The sequence below is a fragment of the Platichthys flesus genome, chromosome 15 (assembly GCF_949316205.1).
Source record: "Platichthys flesus chromosome 15, fPlaFle2.1, whole genome shotgun sequence".
NCBI classification, from domain to species: Eukaryota; Metazoa; Chordata; class Actinopteri; order Pleuronectiformes; family Pleuronectidae; genus Platichthys; species Platichthys flesus.
In genome coordinates, this window is record NC_084959.1 from 22,013,143 (window position 1) to 22,037,242 (window position 24,100).

Genomic DNA, 24,100 nt, shown 5'->3' on the forward strand with positions numbered 1-24,100 from the left:
TTATTGCTTAAAATGATGATTCATACATAAATACAGTGATTTTGTTAGAGTCTGCATTTGAAGATAATTAAATCCCCCTGCATACACAGCACTTCACAATAACAACAACCAAATGACAATGACTGGGAATTACCACTTAACTAATGACACCAAATGTCGGTTACAGTATATTGACAAAGTATATTATCAGCTCCTCATTTGCATGTATAAATTATATGTCAAGGAATTTTGAAAAGAATTGAAATGGAAAAATATGTAAAACTTTGATGCATTCCCTCTTACTTTCTTTTATCCGATAGAATGGCAGCTGAATGACTAGAGTCAAACCACAAATGTCTGATAAATTACTGCAAATAATGGCATGACGTTATTCCAGGTTAAATATATGAATTCACAGTTCAAGTGCCACCATCTACACTCCTATTCAGTGAGGTTTTCCTAGCCTAATATTGATGAAAACATTTCGTCAGCTTCCTGTAAGAACTTACAGGACTTAAGAGATAAACTATAAAGATCAAGTCCTGAAACCTACAACAAAGGAAATAAATGCATATCATGCACGCATGTACCTAAGGAAAGAGCTGAATCTTTGTTGTTCTAGAAAGATTGAAAATGGTCTAGAGTGATATGTTACCCTTAGAAGTGGGGATAAGTAAGTGGATGTTGTTCACAAGCAAACTGTCTTTATTTAGCATCAGAGGTGTTTTCAACAGTCTAATTCTTTATTTAGCATCAGAGGTGGATTCAACATTTAAATCCGCCTTTTTAAATAAAGAAAAGTGCTCAGTATCGTGTGCAGCACAAGAAAAAATGAGATGTGAAAAAAAGAGAGCTGTGGGAGATAAAGTAGAAAATAGTTGCCAGGCATCGTCAAGGTAAAGGCAACAAAACCCTCACTGAGCAGCTTGATGTTCATGTGACTATAGCTATTTATACTATTGAGACGTTCAACGTCCACATGACAGAGTCAGTCCTGAAAACAAGGACGGGTAGAATGCTGAGAAAAGAACCAAGAAAATCTTCAAAAAAGATTCAAGGTGACCTCCAAGATCAAGGTACAACAGTGTCTAGTAACATCGTACACTGCTTTCTGAATCAAAGTGGGCTCCATGGAAGAGGGCCCGATCGAGGAGCCACAAGCCACAGGGCTTCTGGGAGAATGTCGTTTGGACAAATGAAAAAAAAAAGAAGAGAGATCTTTTGATAAAGTCACGATTTTTAGTCCAGGAAGAAACATGTTATGTTAAAGTGCTGCACATGGCACAGGGTTCCTGAAATGTGTGCAGCGCCGCAATGGAATCGGAAGAAAAATGTTCTGAAGGAAATCATATTGGGCAGCATTAGAGATGTCTGTCTTCACGAAGAGGAGAATGAGGCACTTCATACATTTAAAAGCAGCCAAGTGTGGATGATAAGAAAACATCGGACAGTTCTTAAGTGGCTGATATGCGTCCTGATATTAATGCAGACGACGCCATCAAACCTTCATGGAACAGTTTGCCCAGAAAATGGACCAATGAAGTAAATAATTCCTACAACTCTCTCTTTCACAAACAATATGCAATATTTAGCAAACTGTGTGGAACATTAAACCCAGAGACACACACAGCAAAATATTTTACACAATTGTAAATTAATTGTACTTATCTTGAATCTAGAAGCTGATGAGTTTCATCAGAAGCCCCAATATTTTTGTCCATGCCATATATTGTACCTTGAAATCCAAATGTCAGGTATATAAAACATGATAGATGGAATCGAAATGAACATTAGTTTAGTGAGATTCAATATGTGCTGTTTATTTATTTTAATGCTACCAACACTGGATACAACGTCTTTATATTTAAAAAAAAATAACTTGCGAGTAGAAGAAAGACTTCAGTACTTCAAGGCTTTGTAGGAGTATTATTAACACTATTAGACGGTCTTTAGCCTTACAACACTGTTAGTAGCCTACTCTAATGAAGACAAAGGTTGAGCCGCAGGTCAAAGCTTAGTTTTGACCAGCAGTGACCCCATTGTCTGCACCAGCCACTCTCGCTCTTCAGCGAAGCACTCTGAGCCTTCAGACATGAGCCTCTGTGCCCTGCATCTCTGCGAGGACACTATTACTAGTCCACACATAATTTTATCCACAGCATCATTACCATATGGTATTCCCCCATGAACCTCCTCTATCGTAGTCAATGAAGAACGCACTCCACTACCTCTCCTTGAGCAAGGCATTTACCCTCTAATTGCTCCAGTGGAGCAATGAATGAAGAGATGAGATTCCAGAAAGACAGCCTGTCTTTCCTCTCGGGTTTGTTCACTTATGCCCTCATGTGCTGGTGCTCAGGAACAACAGTCATCAATCATGCAGTGGAAATCACGTGATATGAAACCATACTGTTTAGAATATACATGTGCATAAATAGATCACTACCTCAGTGAGATCAGAGGATGTTTTATTAGACAACGGGCCCAGCTGAGACTGAATTAAAACCAACGTTTTGTTAAATGTATTACAACTGGTATTTTGGATGTTAGGAGCAGAAGGAGAGAAGCGTATGGGTTACCTTGGACAAGGACATGCACTGAGGTAGTTCTTGGTCGACTGCTTGTCTGGACTGCGCACACATACTGCCCCTCATCCGTCATATCCACGTTTTCAATCTTGATGGTAAACTCCTCTTGATTAAGGGTCACCAGACTCACCCGGGGATCCACAGACCATTTGTCTTCCCCAGCGTACAGTATACTCGACCGGTTAAGCCATGCTGTGTGTGTGACAACGTCCCCCTGTGCACACCTGTGAAGGAAAGAAAATAATGTTGAAAGTTGGCCTTTTTATTTTAAAACTACAGGTACATATAGACGTGAGAGAAATGTACATTGAACATACACTAAGAAACAGGCAAAGTAAAATATTGAAATGTTTTTCAAACATAATATTTACTACAACTCCTCCATTATATATGCAAACTTTACCCCGCAGTTTATTAGGAACACCTAGCTTAACATAATGCAGTCGATCAGCAGTCCTGCAGTAAATCATCCTTCATTGAGGATGTAATGTTCTGTTTGTGTTGAAATTCTCAGATCGGTGTCGACTAGAATGCATGAACATTTCAGGGGCTGAAGCTTCTGGTGCAGTTGAACCTTATTGTGTTAAACAGACAGGTGTTACTTTGATTCAGTCCAGCTCATTTATATGGTGGGGGTGGTTTAAATAGCACTAAAGTGTTTCTGTTCAAGTGACAGCTGGGTGGACACAAGGACTCTTTATTATTCATCGCATCCTCCTGAGTGATTTGTTTCTTTTCTGTTCGCCGGGGGTGGACACTCATCCCACTGATGAGCAAACCCTCAACCACATAGGAGAAACTAATTAGTTAAACCAGTCGATGAAGTATGGTTTTCCACTGCACATGGTTTCCACCGCTGCTCTAAAATCTCACCCGCACTTAGAAAGGCCAAAGGTTTGACAGAGAGCAGTGTAGAGAATTGGCCCTGGGTCATTTTCACCTTCACCACCGCCTAGGGACATTATCAGGTACCTCACCACCATTGCTTTTTTAAAGACATTATATATCACCGGTAGCAAAACTTTACTTCTGTGGGTTTTAAAAAAAAAGGAGGAGTATCTAATGCACATAGATATTAGGCTATACAGCATTACAAAGGGAATACTAATGGCTTTTGAGCATTTATCAGTCATGTTAACGTCTTGCTTGTAATATTTCAGTTAGGACAGTAAACAGGTACACTCAACAATTATGGCTCTCGATCAGTCATCTGTTGTTTTTTTTGTTCATCTGCCCACACACATGTTTCAAACTAAGTGAGACAATGAGCTGAAACTGTGCTGCTATGCTCTGCTGCATCACAACAAATTGGTTTCAGCAGTCACAGAATGCAGCTTTCACTTCACGAGCTGGGTCACAGATCTTTGACTGATTCCACAGAGCAACACAGCTGCTATATGTTACTTTCTCAAAAATCTTTAGATTCCACTGGGAATGTACCTGCAGGGCAGCAGGGAGAAAAACTTATAAATAAAATATAATACAAAAAAAAGCATTATTTACAAGCGAGTTTGCCAGTAGAGGAAGACATTTATACTTTGTACAACTGTGTACTTTTTAGCTGCCAAGTGGTGTTTATCATCTGGGTTTATTTAACCTTCGGTAGGTTAATCTACCAATGGGCAGAAGCACACAGGATTTCTACATCTAAACAGTTTAGAGTGGTGGCAATGTAAGATCAACGCTCTGGAGCTGAAAGACTCTCAGCTCCATTTACGCTGTCACAGCTTTTGTTACAACATCAGTCACTTCCACTTCAGCAGCCGCAGTAGGGTCAATGGCATCCTTGGGGCATTTGTGGTGCTATGGTGGGGAAAGAGGACAGAAGTTGTGGGTCTGTGTGTGTGTGTGTGTGTGTGTGTGTGTGTGTGTGGTCAATACACAGGGGCAATGGCTTTCAGATAAAATGGATCAAAGTGCTTGCAATATGGTAAGGTTATCAATATTCTATGATAAAGTCAATTCAATGTGGTGTTTTTATTTTTTCATGGCAACAGTAAATTCATTTCTGAGCTGTAAATGTATTTAGCAGAGCAGCCACACTGATACATGTTAACCTTTATAAATAACACCAACAACAGCAGGGGTGCTTTCCCTGTAACTTTACTTTCAAATTAAAATTATACCACTTGGCAGGTCTGAAAGACTTGATATGTATGATGATTTTAAGGTCACCTGCAGACTTTTAAGGACAAATGCCTGCATTTACAAATTGAAGGATGGAACATTTCTTGGAGGATATCCAACAAAAAGGCTATTTGGTGAGTGGCCCATCTACTCTGTCAGCCTCTGTGTCCTTCTTAAGCCATTACCTGAAGAGACGTGTTTTCATAATACATAAAGAGAAACCGTCTTGGATTCTTGTGGAAGCACATGTCATTTCCCCACCTTTGTGCTAAAACACACAGGAAACAGGATCCAATTAAACACAACAACTCAAGAGTTCTCAATTTCGAGCACAATAAAAATTATGTTTACCTTAATTCTTCAAATGTATTAACGTGTTATTATTATAATCGCCATGGTGCGTGACAGTGTTAGATCTAGCTTATTAGAAAACAGCCTCACTTTTCACACTTACAAAAGAAACCAGTTTACCTGCTTAAAAAAAAAACTACAATGAAAAGGATTGTTTTTTCCCAAAAGTTGAATGTGTAAATAAAACTTGATAAAATCCATTTTGAACAAACTTAATTAATTTGTATAAGCAATTGGAGTTTTCAGTTGGTAAACCTTTTCCTTTTTTTCAGTGTAGTGCAGAATGGATCGTAACATCCCTGAGGTTCGGTCCATACAACAGTGTTTACCAACTGAAAATACAGCTTCTCATGAAATGATCGCTCCGCTGTAGTTCTAACCTGAGTAGACCCTGGAATGAAAGTCAATTTCAGTATTACATTTTATTATGAGTTTAACAGTTTTCATTTTCTTACAGGCACAGCACAATAAATTAAGTTCATGGAACTCTTCTTTATTGAGTTTCTTCCCACTTTATTCAAATGGGCTACATTAAAATATGCCAAGTGCTAATGTTGTTAAAATCACACAAACAATTTACTTTGACTCATTATTATGTTTAGAGGCTCTGCGTTTGCAAAGTCTTTTACAACGTCAGTCCAATCTATTATATTTATTTTATATTATATTTTACAGTGTGGGGAGATGTGCCCTTGAGTGCTTTAACACCTGCAGGGATGTGGAAGTGCACTGCAACGTTTTAGTATATTGAGACACCAGTCGACTGTGGTTTCAATCCGAGAGCTCAGTGAAACACGGGTTTCCATTTTGAGTCTTACACAGCCACAAGTCAGGATTTCAGCTGTCTCTCTGCAGCCGACAGACTGTGAGCACTTTGCTGCATGAATGCTTTAATGGACTGTGTAGGCCATGGGGTTTCGTTACTCTACGGACATGTTTCATGATGTAGCATATGGCCATTGCATTTATTCCATTTACTTATCATTCATTATTCACGGCAACACAGCTGTTTAAGTGAAGAGGCAATGGTTCATGTAATGTTCGTCATGTTAGTTAGCGCTACGCGGTACAAAAAAAAGTTGCATAATGTCTATTGTGGCTCTGACTTTTAGACATTCTGCTCACTAATGTATGAAACGTGAAAAACATTTTCACCTCAAAATATATATGAATGGACAAGGACTTCCACTCTCAGAGAAACTACTATGTTTCAACAAGTTTGAAAAAGGGCTGCTTAATAAATGATTGCTTTGGTGCTATGTGAAAAGAGGTCTGTCAGTTCATCTGTCAGACATATGGACTTCTAGATTATCCAATATCACATCACATTGATATTCAATCTTACAGTATAGATGAATTATATATAAAATAATATCATTTATTTTGTATTTTCTTTCGTTCCTCTTTTTCCTCCACATCGACCCTAACACTTTTATTAGGAAGCAAATAAGTGCTCAGTTTGACCGTGGCAACTTTTCAAAATGTTATAGGTCTGCTAACACCAGCACCACATTGAAGCCATTTTCAAAAGACCATACTGTGAAGTATAAAATATCTCCTGAGGTCAACTTGTTCCAACCATTCAGAGAGATGCACATCTGAAAAGAGCTGCCGTGCAACGGAACCAGGGACAACCTTTAAATAAAGAAAATCAAGATTGTATGAATTTTAAAGAACCCCTGTTTACTTTTCAGTCTTCAAAGTAAAGGCCATGGTCAGTGCCTCCTACAGAAACGCTGCCCTCAGGGGTTCCTGTTTAATTTGAGAGGGTCAGTGATACAGTTAAGGGTATTCAGGCACCGTGTTTACACCGTCTTCCAATTTCCAATTCATGAGAAACTCTGTGCAGTCGTGTTGAGTGAGTGGGAGTGCTGCCTCTTTGAGCACGATGAAAGAGTACAAAACAAGTCATTAAGACCTAAAATTGCAGTTGCTGGTCTCCCGATGGTCATTAAATGAGGAGGAAAGAGAGAGTAAAGATACACTGCCTCTGGTTTGCAGTGCAATGGTAAAGTTTCTCAGTCTTTATATGCAGGTATTCTTATTGACATGTCTGTGGGGATTTTAATACTTATTCTTTTACCATCCAGTGTGATGGTAAAAGCAGGATTGACCCTCAATAAATATATATATATTTGAAATGTGTTGTTGTAGTGAACAGAAAATCTGGTTTGACTCTGGATGTTATAGAACCTATAAGCCTCACTAGCTTCATCCCCCAAGAGAGCAACAAGGAGGGATAAATATTTAACATACCAGTTATTCTTTTTTATCACCTCTGCACAGATGGCAAAAAAAAGGAAAAATCAAATCAAAATACAATGTCTGTCTTATCAAAAGAGGGAGAGGAGGAAGGGAAGAAGAGATATGTCAGATTGGGCGATGAAAGTGCATTCCGTAAGCAAACAGCTTCTCCTCTCTCCACCTCCCATGTTTTCTGACAGTAATGTGCAGAACATAAAAAATACATGATACTTGTTTCTCTGCAATTAGATGTCACCAGGGGAATATGTTTGCACTGTGGATCAGTTGAGCTAATATTTACTGCAATATCATCAGTAGCTTTGCTTTCAGGAATACAACCTTCATCCCTGTCAACATTCTGTCACTGAAGAGATTAACATTACTTTCTAATGACTCACATGCACCTGAACTGCTGCTTCCTACAACATCTACAGCAACAGCGAGCCTCCCCAGTCGGTAGCCATGTTGTCGATGCACTGAGGCTTTTTTTTAATGTCCCTATCAAAATAAATGGATGAAGCAACAACTGCACTTTCATAAAATCCCTAGCCAAATATGATGAAAAACAGCTTAAAAAGTTGCAGGACATTGCTCCACAAAAGGATACAAATAATTGTTTTTTTTGTCGATCTAATTGTGATAGAAGCACAAAGAACTTCAGGTGTATACATTATAAAGACTGACAAAGAACTTATTTCTAAACCACTGTGTTTTGCTAGTACTTTCTGTGCCTACATTTATCCAAACTACATTCATTACAACTATTTTTAGTATGAATAGAAAGTGTGCCTGATGTCCACTTATATGGCTTGTATCTGAGGGTTGATCGTCTAAACTTGAGCTTCTTTTTATCAGGAAGATCCACAGCTACTGTAAACTGTCAGCAGTTCTTCAACCTTCATTTGTATCTTTGTCTGAAAGGATGTTACGTAGTGATTTAAGATTTTTTAAATGACCAATAACCAAGACACTCTTGAAATCTGATGTTTTTACAGATGACCATCAAATGCTTTAATGTGAGAATAACAAGGTAAAACGGGAGACTCACATAACTTGCTCTGGGAGCTTATGTGGAAAGATGCACTCTGAGCAAAACTGGACACATACAGCTAGTACTACTGTTTATTTCTCTATAAACTATAAACTAATAACTCTCATAATTTAAAAGGAATGTGTGATCTTTATACTACCTTCAGTGGGGTTCCTTGATAATCTAACCTTACCAAGCCTCAGAAGACAACATTTCTAGTTCAGTAACAGCATCCAGAAGAGTTTTTCCCCTTGGTTTGCAATTAAATGTGTTTTCAAAAAGGGAAAACGTGCCATACATTGTGAAAAAGTGAGAAATTAAGTCCTGACAAAATCACTTCACATTTTTATTGTCTTACTTTTAAGTGAGGGTACCCTGCTGCTCGAATCTGAGCACTGAATACTTGTGAACCATTTTCAGAACAATGGAGCTTTGAGATGCTTTAACTACTTAAAAAAATATTAGGACGATTTTGAATTTTAACTGATCCCACTAAAATTAGGTTACCATTTAAGGGTTGATACAAAGATCTGGGTTGTTAAAATGTATTTTATTTCATTCCGTAACCTACTGTTTATAATAAATAGTCTGGAGTAATGACAGAAAACCCTTGTTTATCATTAACATTGTCCACACATAGTATAGAACAAACATCAATGCTATGAAATTACTGATTCTTGTGTAATTAAAAATATAGACTAAATAAACATTAAAAACTGTATCCATGATGCCAAGTAGGTTTCACAACAGACATGTATGTAGTCAACACAACAAATGCCTAAATTACTGTCCCAATTCACCCCTGAGCCCTACCACTTGGCCTTAGCCCTTCGTTTTGTGCATGGCTGTGAAGGGGTAGTGTTGTCTATGACATGTTGGGGTAGTGGTCATTTTGCCCTTCATCACCCCTTCAACCGGGCTGTGTTCAGGACCCCCCTAAAACAAAGGGGTAGACTTAAATTCCTGAATGGTTTACGAACCAACAAAGCGGAACAACATGGTGACCGCTGTGGATAAAATGGCCATATTTGAAATATTGCAAAATAACCATGATCCAGCTAAATATATTTGTCAATCAAGTAGAAAACGTAATTAAATTGCTTTGACATCTTTTTTCAGGAAAATTGCTAAACAAACATGTGAACAGTCTGAGTGAGAGAAACAAATAACATTCACTACTCCCGTGTCTTGTATATGAAGTTTGAAAAATGGTCAAGCTGAAAATTTTGCTAACTTCCCTACATATGTGTTAACATTTCAGCTGGACATGTCAGTATAGTATAGTATATTGTTTATCACTGTCAACAAAATGGTTGGCTGTTGATCCCAATTTCTAGGGGAAAATTTCCTAGCCCCCTCCCTTGTGACTCTGTTTGGAGGGGGGGCACTCCCAGAGCAAGGGCAGTTCATGTCTAGGGGTAGGTCCTAGGAAGAGGATTTGGGAGAGGGCAACTCAAGCCAAAACTGTGGTACAGGTGTCATAAAGCTGTCAGACACATCATAGTCTGTTTCCATTCGAATGACCTGTCAATGCATGTCAGAACGTTTTCTGAGCTTTCAGGAGTCCTCAAGTGTTAAAGCACAAAATACTGGCATGATACATTATTTAATAATGTGCACTGCCTTTTATATATTTTATATTTATCTATATAAATAAAAATAATGTAAATAGAAAATACAGGGTTGAATCAACTTCTGTACTTTTCTCAATATGACATGTCAACATGTCTTTAGGGGAAAAAATACCTATAGGATCTTACTGAGCCACAATCAACAGATCCTTCAAAAAAAAGACCACATAGGTCATCTGTCCATCACACAACAACGTACCTGGATTCTGAATATTATGCATCTCAAGTGATGAAATCTTATATTCATGACACAGTCCTTGGTCAGCATAGAAAGCCTGAGAGCTTTCTTCCTCAATTGTTTAGTCAACAGAGGTCATAAAAATGTTCTGGCTTAAACCCAATCAATGTAATCAAGTGATGCAGATATCACTGGAAATAGGTCAAGGCAATAATTAAATCTGAAAATAATCAAGTAATGTGTTGCGCATTGTGGCTGACACAGACAAAATCTGATTTTTATATTTGTTTTTAATAAACCACTACTGTAAGTGTGTTGTCTCCAGGTGTGGGACCCTTTGCTATGAGTCACTATTCATGTTTTCCGTCTCTGTGTTGAACAAAGCGGAAAAACAAGCACTGTCGGGACCTGATGCAAAAACAACCACTTGAGTCTCCTAATGTCCCGCCATAATCACAGTGATATATTAAGCCTCATCAGTTATGCTGATGGGGCCATTCATTAACCCAAACCATGGATTCATTAGGACACATTTCAGTGTCAACATACTTGTCTCCACATAGTGGGCGGAATAAATCTGTGCTCTTAGGTAGGACTGTGATATTTTCACTGCACTTTGATTTGGACTCCTCCCTTTATGGCACAGAGATGCCTCCATGACACCAAAATGATGAATATTATGGGGAGATGAGAAGGTGAATGGACCAATTAATACTAAAACTGTTTATAGTGAAGAGTAATCACTTTACATCCAAGCCTGAAATCACATAAACCAGTTCATCTGGATAATCCAAATTTCTATCTGAGCTAGTTCTTAGGACAGATCAAGTTATTATTGTAGGTCATTTCAACATTCATGTAGATGTTGCCAATGACAGTCTTAGTTCAGCTTTTAATTAATTAACATGTAAATAAACCCACTCACTGTTTCAATCACACTCTTGATCTTATTCTGACATATGGCACAGACATTGAAAATATAATAACATTTCCAGAAACCCTATTCTGTCCGACCGTTTTTTAATATACATTTATTAACTATACTGACTCTGGAAAGAAATTATATTATAGTCTGTGTTTATCAGTCATATTACTACTGTCTTAGCTTCTCTGCATTGGCTCGTAAAATTCAGAAAATAATTCAAGATCCTGCTCCTCACATACAAATCCCATAACAATCAAGGCCCTTCATATGTCAAAGAGTTCATAACACTGTATTGTCCCAATATTCACTTATTAGGGGAGTATAGCCTCTCTTGTGACTCCCAGAGCCTGTAAGTGTAGAACAGGAGATGGAGCCTTCAGCTACCAGGCTCCTCTCCTCTGGAACCAGCTCCCACTATGGGTTCAGGAGTCAGACACCATCTCTACATATAAGGTTAGACTTCAAACTTTGATGAAGCTTATACTTCGGGCTAGATGTTCTTGATGTAATGTAGATCAAGTGAGTCCTGAAACATCCTTTAGTTAGGCCGCTAGAGGTCTAGAATGCTGAGGGAGCTCCCATCATGCCCTGAGCACTTCACCCCTTCTTCCTGTCCCTATGCCCCCACATTTATCTATTTTACTACATGTCACTAACTTTGTGTTATTTCCCTCCAACGGTCTCTCTCTCTCTATCTCTGAGCAGGTATCTCTCTGACTTCAGAGCTACAGGATTGAAACAACAAAAACTACTGTTATTATTATTATATATATATATATATATATATATATATATATAATATAGAATGGTGAACTCTGCCTTTCCATGCTCAGTGAACTGTGAAAGTCCTTTGCATAGGCCTTGCACTATGGGTTGCATGTTTACATTCGAGTGTGAACATTTATCGTTTTTAAAACTGCTAAATACTTTTCTTTTTTATAATTTGTAATATACTTTTTTTTTCCTGTTTTTCAAGAATTTGTTCCAACACAAATAGTGTGCATGTGACAATGGGACAAAACATATTATTAATGTTAACTGAACAGAGCAGAGGCTTTTAATACACCATAAAACCTGAAGCAAAAGGAAGCAACACTTACAGTAATAAGATAATATTCCATATTGTGTAAAGCAGCTCAGCTAAAATGAATTGTATGGTCACACTGTGTGAAGGTCATGCAGTGTGAGATCCATCAAACAGATTGCCTGCATTGTCCCTGGATTATTGCCAGTGTGTTTTTTACCTGAACATTGGTTCGAGGAATGAATGAGGATGCTTTATGTTTAGACTGCGGGCAGAAATGCCAAGTCATGGTTGAGGTGAAGGGAATGAAAAATGATAATCGATGGCAGCCTTTTGTGTCGGTCAGGGTAGAGGTCGCTTTATAGAATAATAGAGAATACTTTTTATTGTCATTGCACAGTGTACAACGAAATAAACAGCAATCCTCAAGGTACAAATTATAAATAATATAAAAAAAAATAAAGCATAAAAGGGTAAAACGGTGCAATGAAAAAAATGTGTATACACTAGGTAGAAGACATTTAAATATAAAAACATAATATGAAAACAATTAATGTCTGCAACTTAAACCAAGCATTTCCCTGAGCTAGAGCGATAATTCAACTTTTGTTTCACATCTTTGTGCTTATGAATTCATCGCCTACATTTTCATACATTTTAGTTGCTAATCTATGTTGATGATTTATTTGACATAGAAACTTTCAACCTACTGCAGTTCAAGAGATCTGTTTCATTAGTAAAATATTATTTTTAATGCAGCGGCACAATACAAAAAAAAACATAGAAATGAAAGATAAATTAAGCGAGAACAACAATTAAAGGCCTTTCTATTATGTTATTTTTATGTCTTAACGCCGGGTTCACACCGGACGCGGAAGCGACGCCAAAGCGAGACGTAAGCGCAGCGCCAATCCTCTGGCTCCCATCCACTCCCATGTTAAACCGCAGCGCTGAACACACCGGAGGCTGAAGCGTAGCATTGTGCCGCGGCAGCCTAGCGCCGTGAAGCGATCGTTTCGGCGTCGAGTCTATTTTTTCCGCTTGACGCGAGCGTATCGCGACAGGAAACACACTGAAAAATGATTTTAAACGATATTGACGACATATTTTTTTATGAGATAAATGATCAAATATGCATCCCATACTTTGTATTCACCTTCTGTTGTCCAGGAGTTTTAATTTTAACACTTTTACCGAACACATTATTAAATGTCCCCCTCTGCCCATCCACTACGGCCACACAAGCAGTCATAAAGATAAAAAGAGAGGGGGGGGCACTACGTATTCTCCACATAGGCTTGAGTGGAGAATACGTAATTTACCCTCGACACCCGGCATTTAACGGAGCAAACAGCGGAGATGTTCTTCAACATGGATGGCATTAAATTAATAATTGAAGTGGAGAAATACAGTGAGTTGTATGATCCTCGGAACATGTTGTATAAAGACAACACCAAAAAGGACACATGTTGGGACGCGGATGCAGTTAATTTTGGAGCAACAAGTAAGTATATGCTTGAAAACAATTATTAAATGCTGTTATTACTGCAGGCTGCAGCGGCACTTCGGCGTCGCTACCGCGCCCGGTGTGAACACTGCATTTCTGTGATATATTATGGCATTTGAATGTGTCAAAAAATTATTAACTCAACCATCCTGGCCCATAGGAATAGCATATGTGAACTCTTAAACTGAGTGGTTATTCCAAAGCAGCAGAGGGCTGCCTTGCAAGCAAGAAGTCTATACGCTTTCATATACTTCTATCGTCTAGGCAGGAGTAATTAAGAGCAGTTACACCAGCGTAATAAATAGTTATAATATATGAGCTTGTACGTCTTCCAGGGTGAATTAGTCTCACAAAAGGTCAACTCATTATTGCAGCAGTGCATCCTTAGAGGAACTGCTGCGTCTTGCCACTTACCACACATTTGCCGTTATTTGGATGTTTCAGTTCAGTCTAAGCAGTGATTGAGCAAAGAGGCAGAATGTAAAAGGAACTATTGCTTTGAGCAAGGCGTCATTGAGCAGGTTAAATTTTCTATTGTTTATTATGGCCTCAATTGTGCAGACAATAAAATACAAGATAGACAGAAGGTGATGACTGAAGTCAACTGTGGAAAGTCTTGAGGCAGTACAGCCATGGTTAAGGTGTTTTGTTTTGTTTGTTGTGTTATTTAGAACAACTTCAATGTTAGCAGTGTTTGAAATGTTTTTATATTGGCAGTGTCTGATTTTGAGTAATAAATAAACCTGAAAAGACCACACTGTACTGTAAAGCACTTTTATTTGTCCTCAGGTCTAGAGAGGTGCTATATAAATACAGACCATTCACCATTTGAATGCCTACTAATAAGTGTCAATCTGCAATAGGCTATTTGTTTTGGCAGCAGTCAACACGTTGTCCAACTTAAACGACCATGTAGGCCTCCTGTCCTTATGCTTGGATAAAACCCATAGGAGAGTCAGCCACGGACTTCATCCTCATGCATGACAAACATGCAGCCACCGTTGTGGAAAGGTTACAGTACAATTGAGTCCAGGCACAACAATTACTTGGTAAGGTTTGGAGTAAAATATGTACTTCCTTGGGGTGAGCAAGAGCCTTAGACAGAAGACACGAAGAGTGTGTTGCTGATAGATTGTTATCCCCCCCCCCCCCCCCCCCACACCTCCCTTTAAATAATTAGCTACCGTAAAGCTTCACACCCGTCTAGTAAATAAATACATTGAAGGTCTTATGTTTATTGTACAACTGCTTAGGAGCTGTTCACAGGGAATTATGATTGCAACAGTAGCTCAATATTCAGTTCTAAACCTCTTTTTAAAGGCTGAGTAGTGCCCCTCATGATGGGGGGTTAGGACTTGTATTTTAGCCATTCACTCATGCCCAGGGGCCTATTGTTTCATGATTCATCCATTACCACATCACTGCTCCAGTTTAACTCCCCCTAGCTTGAAGGTCACTCGTGGGCCATGTGGCAATCATATTCTGCTTGTTCTTGTCCTTAAGGGGACCCTTAAAATATAAGAGGAAACACTTGTTTGGGGAGCGTAAGATTTGTCCCAGAAGAACTTCTAGCAGGCTCAGAGCAATTTACATCGCCAAGAAATATCCGCGCACAGTGTGTCTCGCTGTTGGGAGAAGTTTGCCTTCAGGGGTTTTCTGCTAGAAAAAATGTACTGACAGGAAAGCTCTTGGCTTCAGTGTAAAATTGCAGTTTGGTTATGTTTAGGCAACAATACCACTTGGTTAGGTTCAGGAAAAAGATCAAGGTTTCGATCAATATAGACCCTTTCACAAAGTGAACACATAAGGGTGTTCTGGTAGAAAGCCTCAAATGTGTACTTCTACCATGTGTTGTGTGTCCCAAACCCCCACCTCAGTACCACTCTCCAACCCTCTGTTTTCAGAAAGCTGAGAGGAAGAGGACACAAGATGGCCAAGAGCATCTCCGATGATAATCAAGTCTAAGCGTCTGAGAAAGTGTGTGAGCTTTGCTTAACTCAGCTGGACGCAAAGCCAGCGATAAAAGTGCCCCTTTGAATAATATTGGCACTCTCACTGTTCGACCCATCAGGCCAAATTTGCAATGGAACCCACTTCTACTTGTCTTGCATAAACGTTTTTGCACATCATACAGTAATTACAATAAATCAGATGCCATAGAGCAGAGCTGTTCTCGGCTTCCATCCCCCTGCAACAAAACTATCAAAAATTAAAGATTCAAAGTATTCAATTTTGCTACAGACATTTTTAAGTCTCGGGAGAGTCAGCGAGTAGCCGGCCTATTTGGTTCTTTTATCAGCCCACTCTGGCCCAAATTCATTAAAAGCTGTGATACGTATCTCTCAGATAGTTTGGTCTTGTCTGATGGAAGCAAACAAATCTTTCAAAAATGTGAGACATGAGACAAAGGTCTCACAATGTCATCAAGAAAAACATCCTGCTGCTGCAGAGGCAGTTAATAGAATTCACAGTAGACAATGCCGAATAGCATTTTGTAACTTCTAAAAGAACCCCTGTGCATTATTTGGCATTAACAACTCTGACCCTGTATAGTGTAAATTTTGCCTTTTGATAATATATCACAGAAAAAGAGAGCATGTACTAACTGAACAGCCTACACTGTGATCGGTGTAAAAACACACAAAATTTCCCACTTTTGATGGTTGTTTAATGTTGGAAGTGGTTGCATATCTTATTTTTTCACTTTCATTAAGATTGCAAGACAGTGTATTTTCCCTATAATCATTTAATGAGTGCAATCAGGTCCAAATAAAAATCTGAAAATGTAGTGAAATTAAATGTGGTTTCGTAAGTGGACTGTTTGGCTATGGTGGATGTATGCGCTTTTTCAGGGCCCTTCTAATTTAATATTATAAACTACACTTGAATTGAGACAAAACCCTTTAATGAAATTAAAGCCCATGCTCCTGATTCACAAGCAATGAACTAGTTACAATTAGAGGCAAATAAAATCCATTAAGACGGTAGAGGTTCAGCTTTAGTAGGACTCAATGACACAAACTCAGCAACGCCAGTAAAAGTTCAACACAGGTTGCCTTTATTAAGGCTCACATGACAGAAGCAGGCAATGGGAAACAGTAAGTAGAGTCCCGAGGTGGGCCATTATTCAGTTACAGGCAGGCAAAAAGCAAACCAAGTGACAGTCAAAGGGAGGAGGTCAAAGGCAAAATCAGACAGGTGGTCAAAACTAGGCCGGCACGGAAGGCCGGGAAACACGATAAAGAATCTGGCAGGGAACGAGTAGAAATGGGCAGGTATAAATAGAAAGTGCTGATTGGGAGTAGGGGACAGGAGAGTAGGTCAGATGGAGGAGTCAAGCAGCTCCACAGAGCAGGAGGGCATGGCAGGGTCCAGAGTAACAGGAGAGTTCGTCATATGGGGAAGGCAGACGGAGGAGAAATTAATACATGAATGAACTGTGACTCATGATCACAGAAGTCACATCCAAATTCTGCTTCAACTCCATATCATTGGACTGCTGAACAGACACACAAATGAAAGTGGCGCGTTTGCAAATAATACCCACTGGCCTTTCATTAACTTATGCAGTCACAGAGTTCAAAGAGAGTTGAGGGACTGAAAAGATGGGAAATGGTTTAGCTCCCTTGTCCTGCTGGAGCATTTTAGTGACATGGCTTGCATGAAATCCTTGGATAGGGGATTATGTATGAGAAATAGAACCGAAATAGAAATAGCTTGACGTCAGAACTCAATGCCTACAAACAGTTTGGGGATTGTAATAACCTCGTTTCTACTTTACATGATTAAGAGAGCATTTTTTAAATCTAAATTGTGAAACAAATTCACCTTGAACATCAATATTTTAATGTGCAGGAGGGTAAAAGGCTATTACTATGTACAAAATAGAATGGCACTCAGAGAGCATACCTACGGCAAGGCCAAACAATCCCCTTATGAGATGACAATTACATCACTTTGTTACTTGAATCTGCACCAAATTGCACATACTCGTAAATATCAGTTTAGGATCATGAATTATCTTATGAGAAACTATGAAAATGTGGTATCATTGCTTATCTCACAAGAAAGTGTAAAAGATTCCAGGATCCATCGCTTGATCCAGAGCCGCACCAATAGCTACTTATTTTCCAACCCATGCCCCATCCTTCCACCAGGTTTGTTGGTAATCAATCTAAACAAGACTAAATACCTGAAACATACTAGAAAGGTTGAGTGCATACCTCTACAAAGGCCAGACAGTCCCCTAAAAACCTAAGTTTTTTCTTTTAGATACATGAATTGTTTTCTGAGAGAACTGATTCATGAATTTTTTTGATAAATGCTGTATGTTGAATGGTTGCACGCGTCCTCTCTTCTGAAGTACTTTCTCTTTTCTGTGTACAGTTAAAAGAACTGTTTAAAATGTATTACCTTTGACTTAAACATGAATAGCTAGGTTTCAGTTGTAATTGTTTATAGCTAGCGTTTAGGAAATGTAATCATGGCTAGCTCATTCACAAACATGGATCAGCTTTAAAAAATGGCAAAGAAAAACACAACAACACAACTACTGGCTTGATTTCTCCAGGAGTACAGCTTCAGGCCAGTGCGCACTTCTATTCTTGAACAAATCGGTCACTGAGTTTTATCAAAGTTCCCACATGATGGGTCATCTTTAACAATAATTGAAAATGTTGGGAGGTACGCCACCAACCAGCTGACGTCAATTCAATGTCCCTCTGGAGCGCCGGTGGGCCTGGTGGCCAATGGTAACCAAGTTGACCAATATAGCAGGAATGAGATGACGGACCTCTCGACCCCTGTAGATGCACAAGCCGGTTCAAAGTTGTCTTCATCACACTGGAGGCATACCTAATACACAGAAACTGCACCTGCATGTCTCTGCTCGTCATTTTAGATGAGACGCCCTATAGACAAAAGAAAAGGAGAGCTGTAGCACAAAGGGAGAAAGTATAAAAAGAGAAAGGCCTTTGCCACAGCTGCCATGAAATGCCTTCACACAAGCAACACGTTTTCAATTTAAATGCAGTTAAAGTCAAGACTGTTCTGTTCCTTCAGTCTTAGTTGCTTTGTGTTAGTCATAAGATGTTACTGTGCAAAATGGGCATGTAACAATTGTTCCATAATAATCACAGGTCCATTGAATGGAATCCTGACTTTGCTGAAATCGGCAAATATCTAATCATGTCTAAAGAATCAATACCATATTGAACTGTGATGAAACTGGATATTTACACCCTTCATCTCTTTTCTGAGTCTGAGGGAGCATGGACATTAGCAGATGGCTCCCGAAGGGACATTGCAGGTATACTGTTTCAAGACATTCTGCAGAAAACTACGAGAAAAACTCCGCGACCGGGTTTGTCTTGGCAAAGTAGTTCACACAAGCCTGAAGCGATGCTCCTGGATTTTTCTGGTTATTTTTATTTATCATTGTGGCAGTGCTGTTGTATTTTTCTCTGAGGCATATCAGAGGAGACTGCACCGAGCTACTCATGCTTCGAGCGTGATCAAAGAAGGAAAAGGTGTCATGTTGATCTCACAGTTGTTGCAACGACCAGTCCTTCAAGCATGAATGCAGCTTAAACCAGGCTGAACACCAACACCAACTAATTCAAGCCATGAACCTACACGTTGGAGTCAACTGAGCTAGAAAGAAAGAGCTAACTGTAAAATTGGTCAGTTTTAGTCAGCTCTCACACCAACAGAATCCGATCTTCAGAGATACAGCCCAAAGCCAACGTTAGTCCTTTGTGTGACATCATGTTAAACTTTAGATGCTCTCAAAAGTCTTATTGATCTCTCTGGTGGTCTGAGCAGCAAAGACAAAGGAAATAACTCTAATATGAGCTCAAGTTGAGAGTGCAGCTTGGATTCAGTCATAAATATGGGTGGAAGTAGAAAGACAGAAGGGGGATGCTGCATCCGCTTACAATAAACAATCCTTCTAAAGGATGTACAAAGAAGGCTGGCTCGTCTGAAGCCTAAAGTGCCCCCTAGAGGGGCTGAGGGTTCCCACAGGTATTTCCTGGGAAATGGGAGCAGATTTTAGTAACTTATTTTTACAGCACTAAGAAACAAATACTAACACATTTGTTCTCACCTCTGCAAACTTTCTTTGACTTTGCCTCACAAACTTTTTAAACACAGCATTGAAGTAAAGGAGGCTAGCATGGTGTACATGGATGCATCATCTTAGCTGTGCAAGGCAAGTTGTTTCAACATCACTGAGTGAGGTCTGTGAATGGTTTGCAATCTCATAAGTAAGACGAGTTGGCTGTAGGAGGGCATGCAGCTGACTGTAAATTTAGTGTTGATGGAGATAAATGAAAAGAATAGTTTCTACAATATGGGCTGGCTTTCCATCCTCAATCTCCAATTCTCTCTTGTCAAGCACACAGAAACAGTCAGTGGCAAAGGCTAAGTGGATAGTTGGGTCTAATGGCCTGGTGATTCTATAAATAATAGCTACACAGTTTCCTCCCCATTGATCACAGAGCCTTGGCTGACTGATAGGGTGTGTGGGGGTTGGAGTGGTGCATGTTGAATGAAGCTGACCTAAGATCATGCTTGGCTGCCTTTCCCCTCCACAAGCTTCTGGTGCATGATCAATCAAACAGAGGGCCTGTACACTACGAGAAATGACACAGCCTAATTGGCTGCTATGAGAGGCCCATCACTTAAGGCCAGTGTGGAAGTGGGGGAATGACTGACTCTGGACAAGGTTAACTAACTCCACAGCTAAATCTCTAGCCTTGGAAAGTTTCTTGGCTTCAGAAAAAACTACCCTGCGTGAACAAAGTGTTTTTTAGAGTGAAGACTGAAGACTCTAACATGGGCAGTTCAGGCTCAATGCATCTGGAGAAACAAAAGGAAAAGCCCTTCACATTATCACTGACTGACTTCCATTAAATTGGTTGGATGATTTGCACCTTTAGGGTTTTTGTAGATCTGACGTCTTAATTTGCTCACACAGGTCAGGTGTCACTGTCAGAGGCCCTTTGCACAAATCTATTGGATGTCTGCTGATTTCCATTTGGGAAAGGCTGGGGTTGAGGAAAGAGAAGGGCAGAGGCTGCATAGCCATCTTAAGTACCGCTCTGTGCGTCCTACACAAGGAGGGGAGAAAGTGGAATTAACATTATTTATTCGCTAATCTGTATCAGAGAGAGGGGAAAGCCTATTTTATAGTTTTCTATATATTATTTTTATTGTTCGATTTTTCTGACACAATTAATACGTTTTTCATGTCGTATACAGATTAAAATATGTGTTGATAAAACACTTTTACATTCAAGGCCACTGTATGTTTTCCTGTGTGAAATTGATCATCTTTTTTTTTCTTCTATTAATTATGACTTCTAACTTGTTAAGATCTGCAGGGGAGCTTCCCTCTTCTCCCTCTCTGTGTTTTCTCACCCACCTGGCTTCCTCTCTGCGAGTGTGCCCTTGGCCAGCTCCTGCAATCAGCTGCAGGAACATCAATGCTGGTGTCTCTCTTACCCGTCGCCAGAACGAACTACCAAGGCGGTAACTCGAATTAAACTCTCAGCGTCTTTGCAACTGGTGACCTTCTTAAATTTGCCTTCTTATCCCGATCTCAACTCTGCCTGCCTGCCTGCCACGCTGCATATGTAGTATAACCATATCCACTATATATTGTGCCAGTGGCACCAAAAGCCCTGTTACTCATCTAAGAAGGGTACAAAATAAAGGGGAAGCTTGGCTGTTAAAGGGTTATTCTCTATGCAGCTAGATATTGAGATATGTCACAAAAGTTAATCAAGATTGAACTGCATGTCTCAGCTCCTCTCTAACAGTGCGAGCTACCCGTCTGCAGGTTTACAATTTTTAAAAACACATCTGAAGGAAGACGAAGAATTTTAATCTCCAGTTGCTTGAATTGGAGGAAACCTTGGACATTGGTCGTAGAATACTTAAGGAGTCTGATATTTGTGGGTCAATGACATGCCGTCTACATTCAGGTCTCTCCAAATGTGGAGAGTAAGACCTGGGACTTTTCCACACAGTGTGTGGAACATGCTCTTGTGACTCAGAGAATGTTTGTGCAAGGAATTCGCAGGTCAGAACTTTAGCTTCATGAGTTGTGTATGGTTTGGTTGTCTGCAGATTAGCGTTTGAATGCAAGTTCCATTCACACTGGCATTGAGGTCTGACAGTCTACTTAAAATAAATATGTAATTATAGTAATATAAAAAGTAATATACAATATTATCAGACGACTATGGAGAGCAGAGTAGAATACAGGCTATTACAAATACAATAGGGCTTAATGCGTGGCGTCACCTAAGAAGTGATTATCCTTCACTTATCTCTGTGGCTTCGTAAAAATGTCTTTCACCTTTCCAACTTTAGATCAGCCAGAAAAACTTGGCACAAAGAAAAGAAGATGAGGCATTCAAGGTTATGTCATAGCCCAGCACATATAAGTGGTAGTCAAAAATTTAAGGATTATTATGAGCTATGTGAAAAGTGTGGATCTAAAACTGTGGTCTCATTCCCTCTGCTGTCAAACATCCTGCTCTGAACGACACTTCGTATTGAAGAGAGGAGCTGTAGTCCTACGTTGGCTTCAAAGCCTACGGAGATCTGTGTTTTTCTCAACAACCCCACCAACAAAAGAAGATCCTTGTAAATACATCCCCAAAAAAATGTCAAAGAAAGTAAAAACAGAAAAACTAAACTGTCAGGAAGGCCAGATATTGAGGGTTTTGGGAACAAAAGAAGCCTGAGGACAAACTTTACGGGGACAAAAAGAGAAAGTAAAAGCCGCCGGTCTTCATTCATTGTCATGTTTTACATCATGACCTCATTACACAGTGGTCCATGATGGAGGAGGAGTTCAAATAAACAGGCAAACAAGCACACAAAAGTTCCGCTTGCACATCGTATCGTCAGGGATTCCACAAGTCTCCTTTGTAATTACCCAGCATTCAGCTGCCTCTCACACGCTGCTCCGCCCATCCGCTACCCTGACGAACACTTCCTGAATAGTAATACTGAATCTGGGTCAGCAGCAGGTATTGATAATGCCATGTGCAGTTTAAATTAGTCTGGGTGGATGCTGATCAATAGAGCACAATTGTCAGGTCTTTACAGTCACCCCTGGCCTCGGCTGATGAACATCGATTCAGACTTAAGTGGACCTAAAAGCCGAGGGAGAAAAGCAATGGTATCTGGGGCGTGTAAACCAAACTCCTCGAGAATAAACATTCGAGGACGGGAAGAAACTCTGTATTTATCCGTCTTACAACAGCGTCTTCAAGTATTACATGAATCAAAAGGAAAGCATGCTGGGGATGGGCACAGCAGACACACAGAAATGGGTGGTGTTGTTTAGGTTATTTGTGGGGTTTTTGTACATAGAAATGAATTGTTTTTGTTACCATATCAGGATAAGATGAAAACAAGTGCAATGGCAATCGGAGCATGTCAGTGGTAGAAGCCAGAATGAAATGGGAGACACACAATGGGAGAAAATAATACCAGGAGTGAAGCTAACCAAGCCTGCAGATTAACTGACAGTCAGTTGTGCCACATCACAGCTCACTAAAGGTGCCACTAAAGTTTTTTTTATTTATGAAGAGATGACTAGTTGCCTCTAGGTGGGGGTGCTTCATAAATACAGGATGGCTCACCTAAAAACATGCTGAATGTATCCACCACAAGTATGCGTTCCATTTTACTTTTATTTGATAAATCATTGCAAGTGCAGAACTTAAAAATTAAAAAAACACTCAGTTATAATCCCAAGCACTTGTGATCATATTTCATTGGAACTACTTTCTGAGTATGAAATGGCACCTATAAAAACTCTTTCAAAATCTTTTTTGGGGACTAGCCAGATAAACAGGACCATTGTTTCTAGAAAGCAGTTTGTTGTTTTTTGTTCGAGTTTCTCAATTTACAATGCTGTGAGCAGCATAGAAAAATGTGAGCATCATAAAAATACATATATTGTCTTCAGTATTGGAAATGGCTGCATTGCTGGATTCAACATTAGCAGTGGTTCCCAACTTGTCTTGTTTCTCCAGTTTAACACTAGAACTATGTTTAGCCTTTTTCAACTGGTGAAGAAAATCCACCAACATTTCGCTGTCATCAACATTCACTCCTGGGTCAGTTTGCTCCAACTCCGAAAACCAGTGATGGAAAGGACATCCCTGACTATCCAATCCGAGTGGTGAGAGATCACTTTGGTTTTGGGTAAGTTTGTGACATCAAAGGAGTCAATGTCCTTTATTTTTTCAGTTTACACGCATTTAATAAAATCTGCGCATACCCACTTATTTTGGTTTAAAAGATGGGTGCTGTTCCCCCCCCCCCCAACCACCCACCCTGTAGGTAAATAAAAAATATATCTCCATTATGTTGATAGAAAATAGTTAAAGCTGAAGTGCCAGCAATCTCTGCTGGCATGGCAGCTCTCTTCAGTCTCTTTCTTCGTGAGTGTCTCTCTTGCCCTGTGTTTCTTGTGTCTCTGTTCGTGTCT

General features: G+C 39.6%; 1 protein-coding gene across 5 annotated transcripts in view; it reads right to left on the reverse strand.

Moving 5' to 3' along the window:
• Window positions 1-24,100, reverse strand: part of ntm (neurotrimin) — a 376,487-nt gene that overhangs the window by 39,777 nt on the left and 312,610 nt on the right. For all 5 annotated transcript variants that reach the window (XM_062406741.1, XM_062406744.1, XM_062406742.1 and 2 more), the window contains one exon: window positions 2,559-2,791. In XM_062406741.1, coding sequence (XP_062262725.1) covers window positions 2,559-2,791 — 233 coding nt within the window. The remainder of the gene's footprint in view (window positions 1-2,558; window positions 2,792-24,100) is intronic.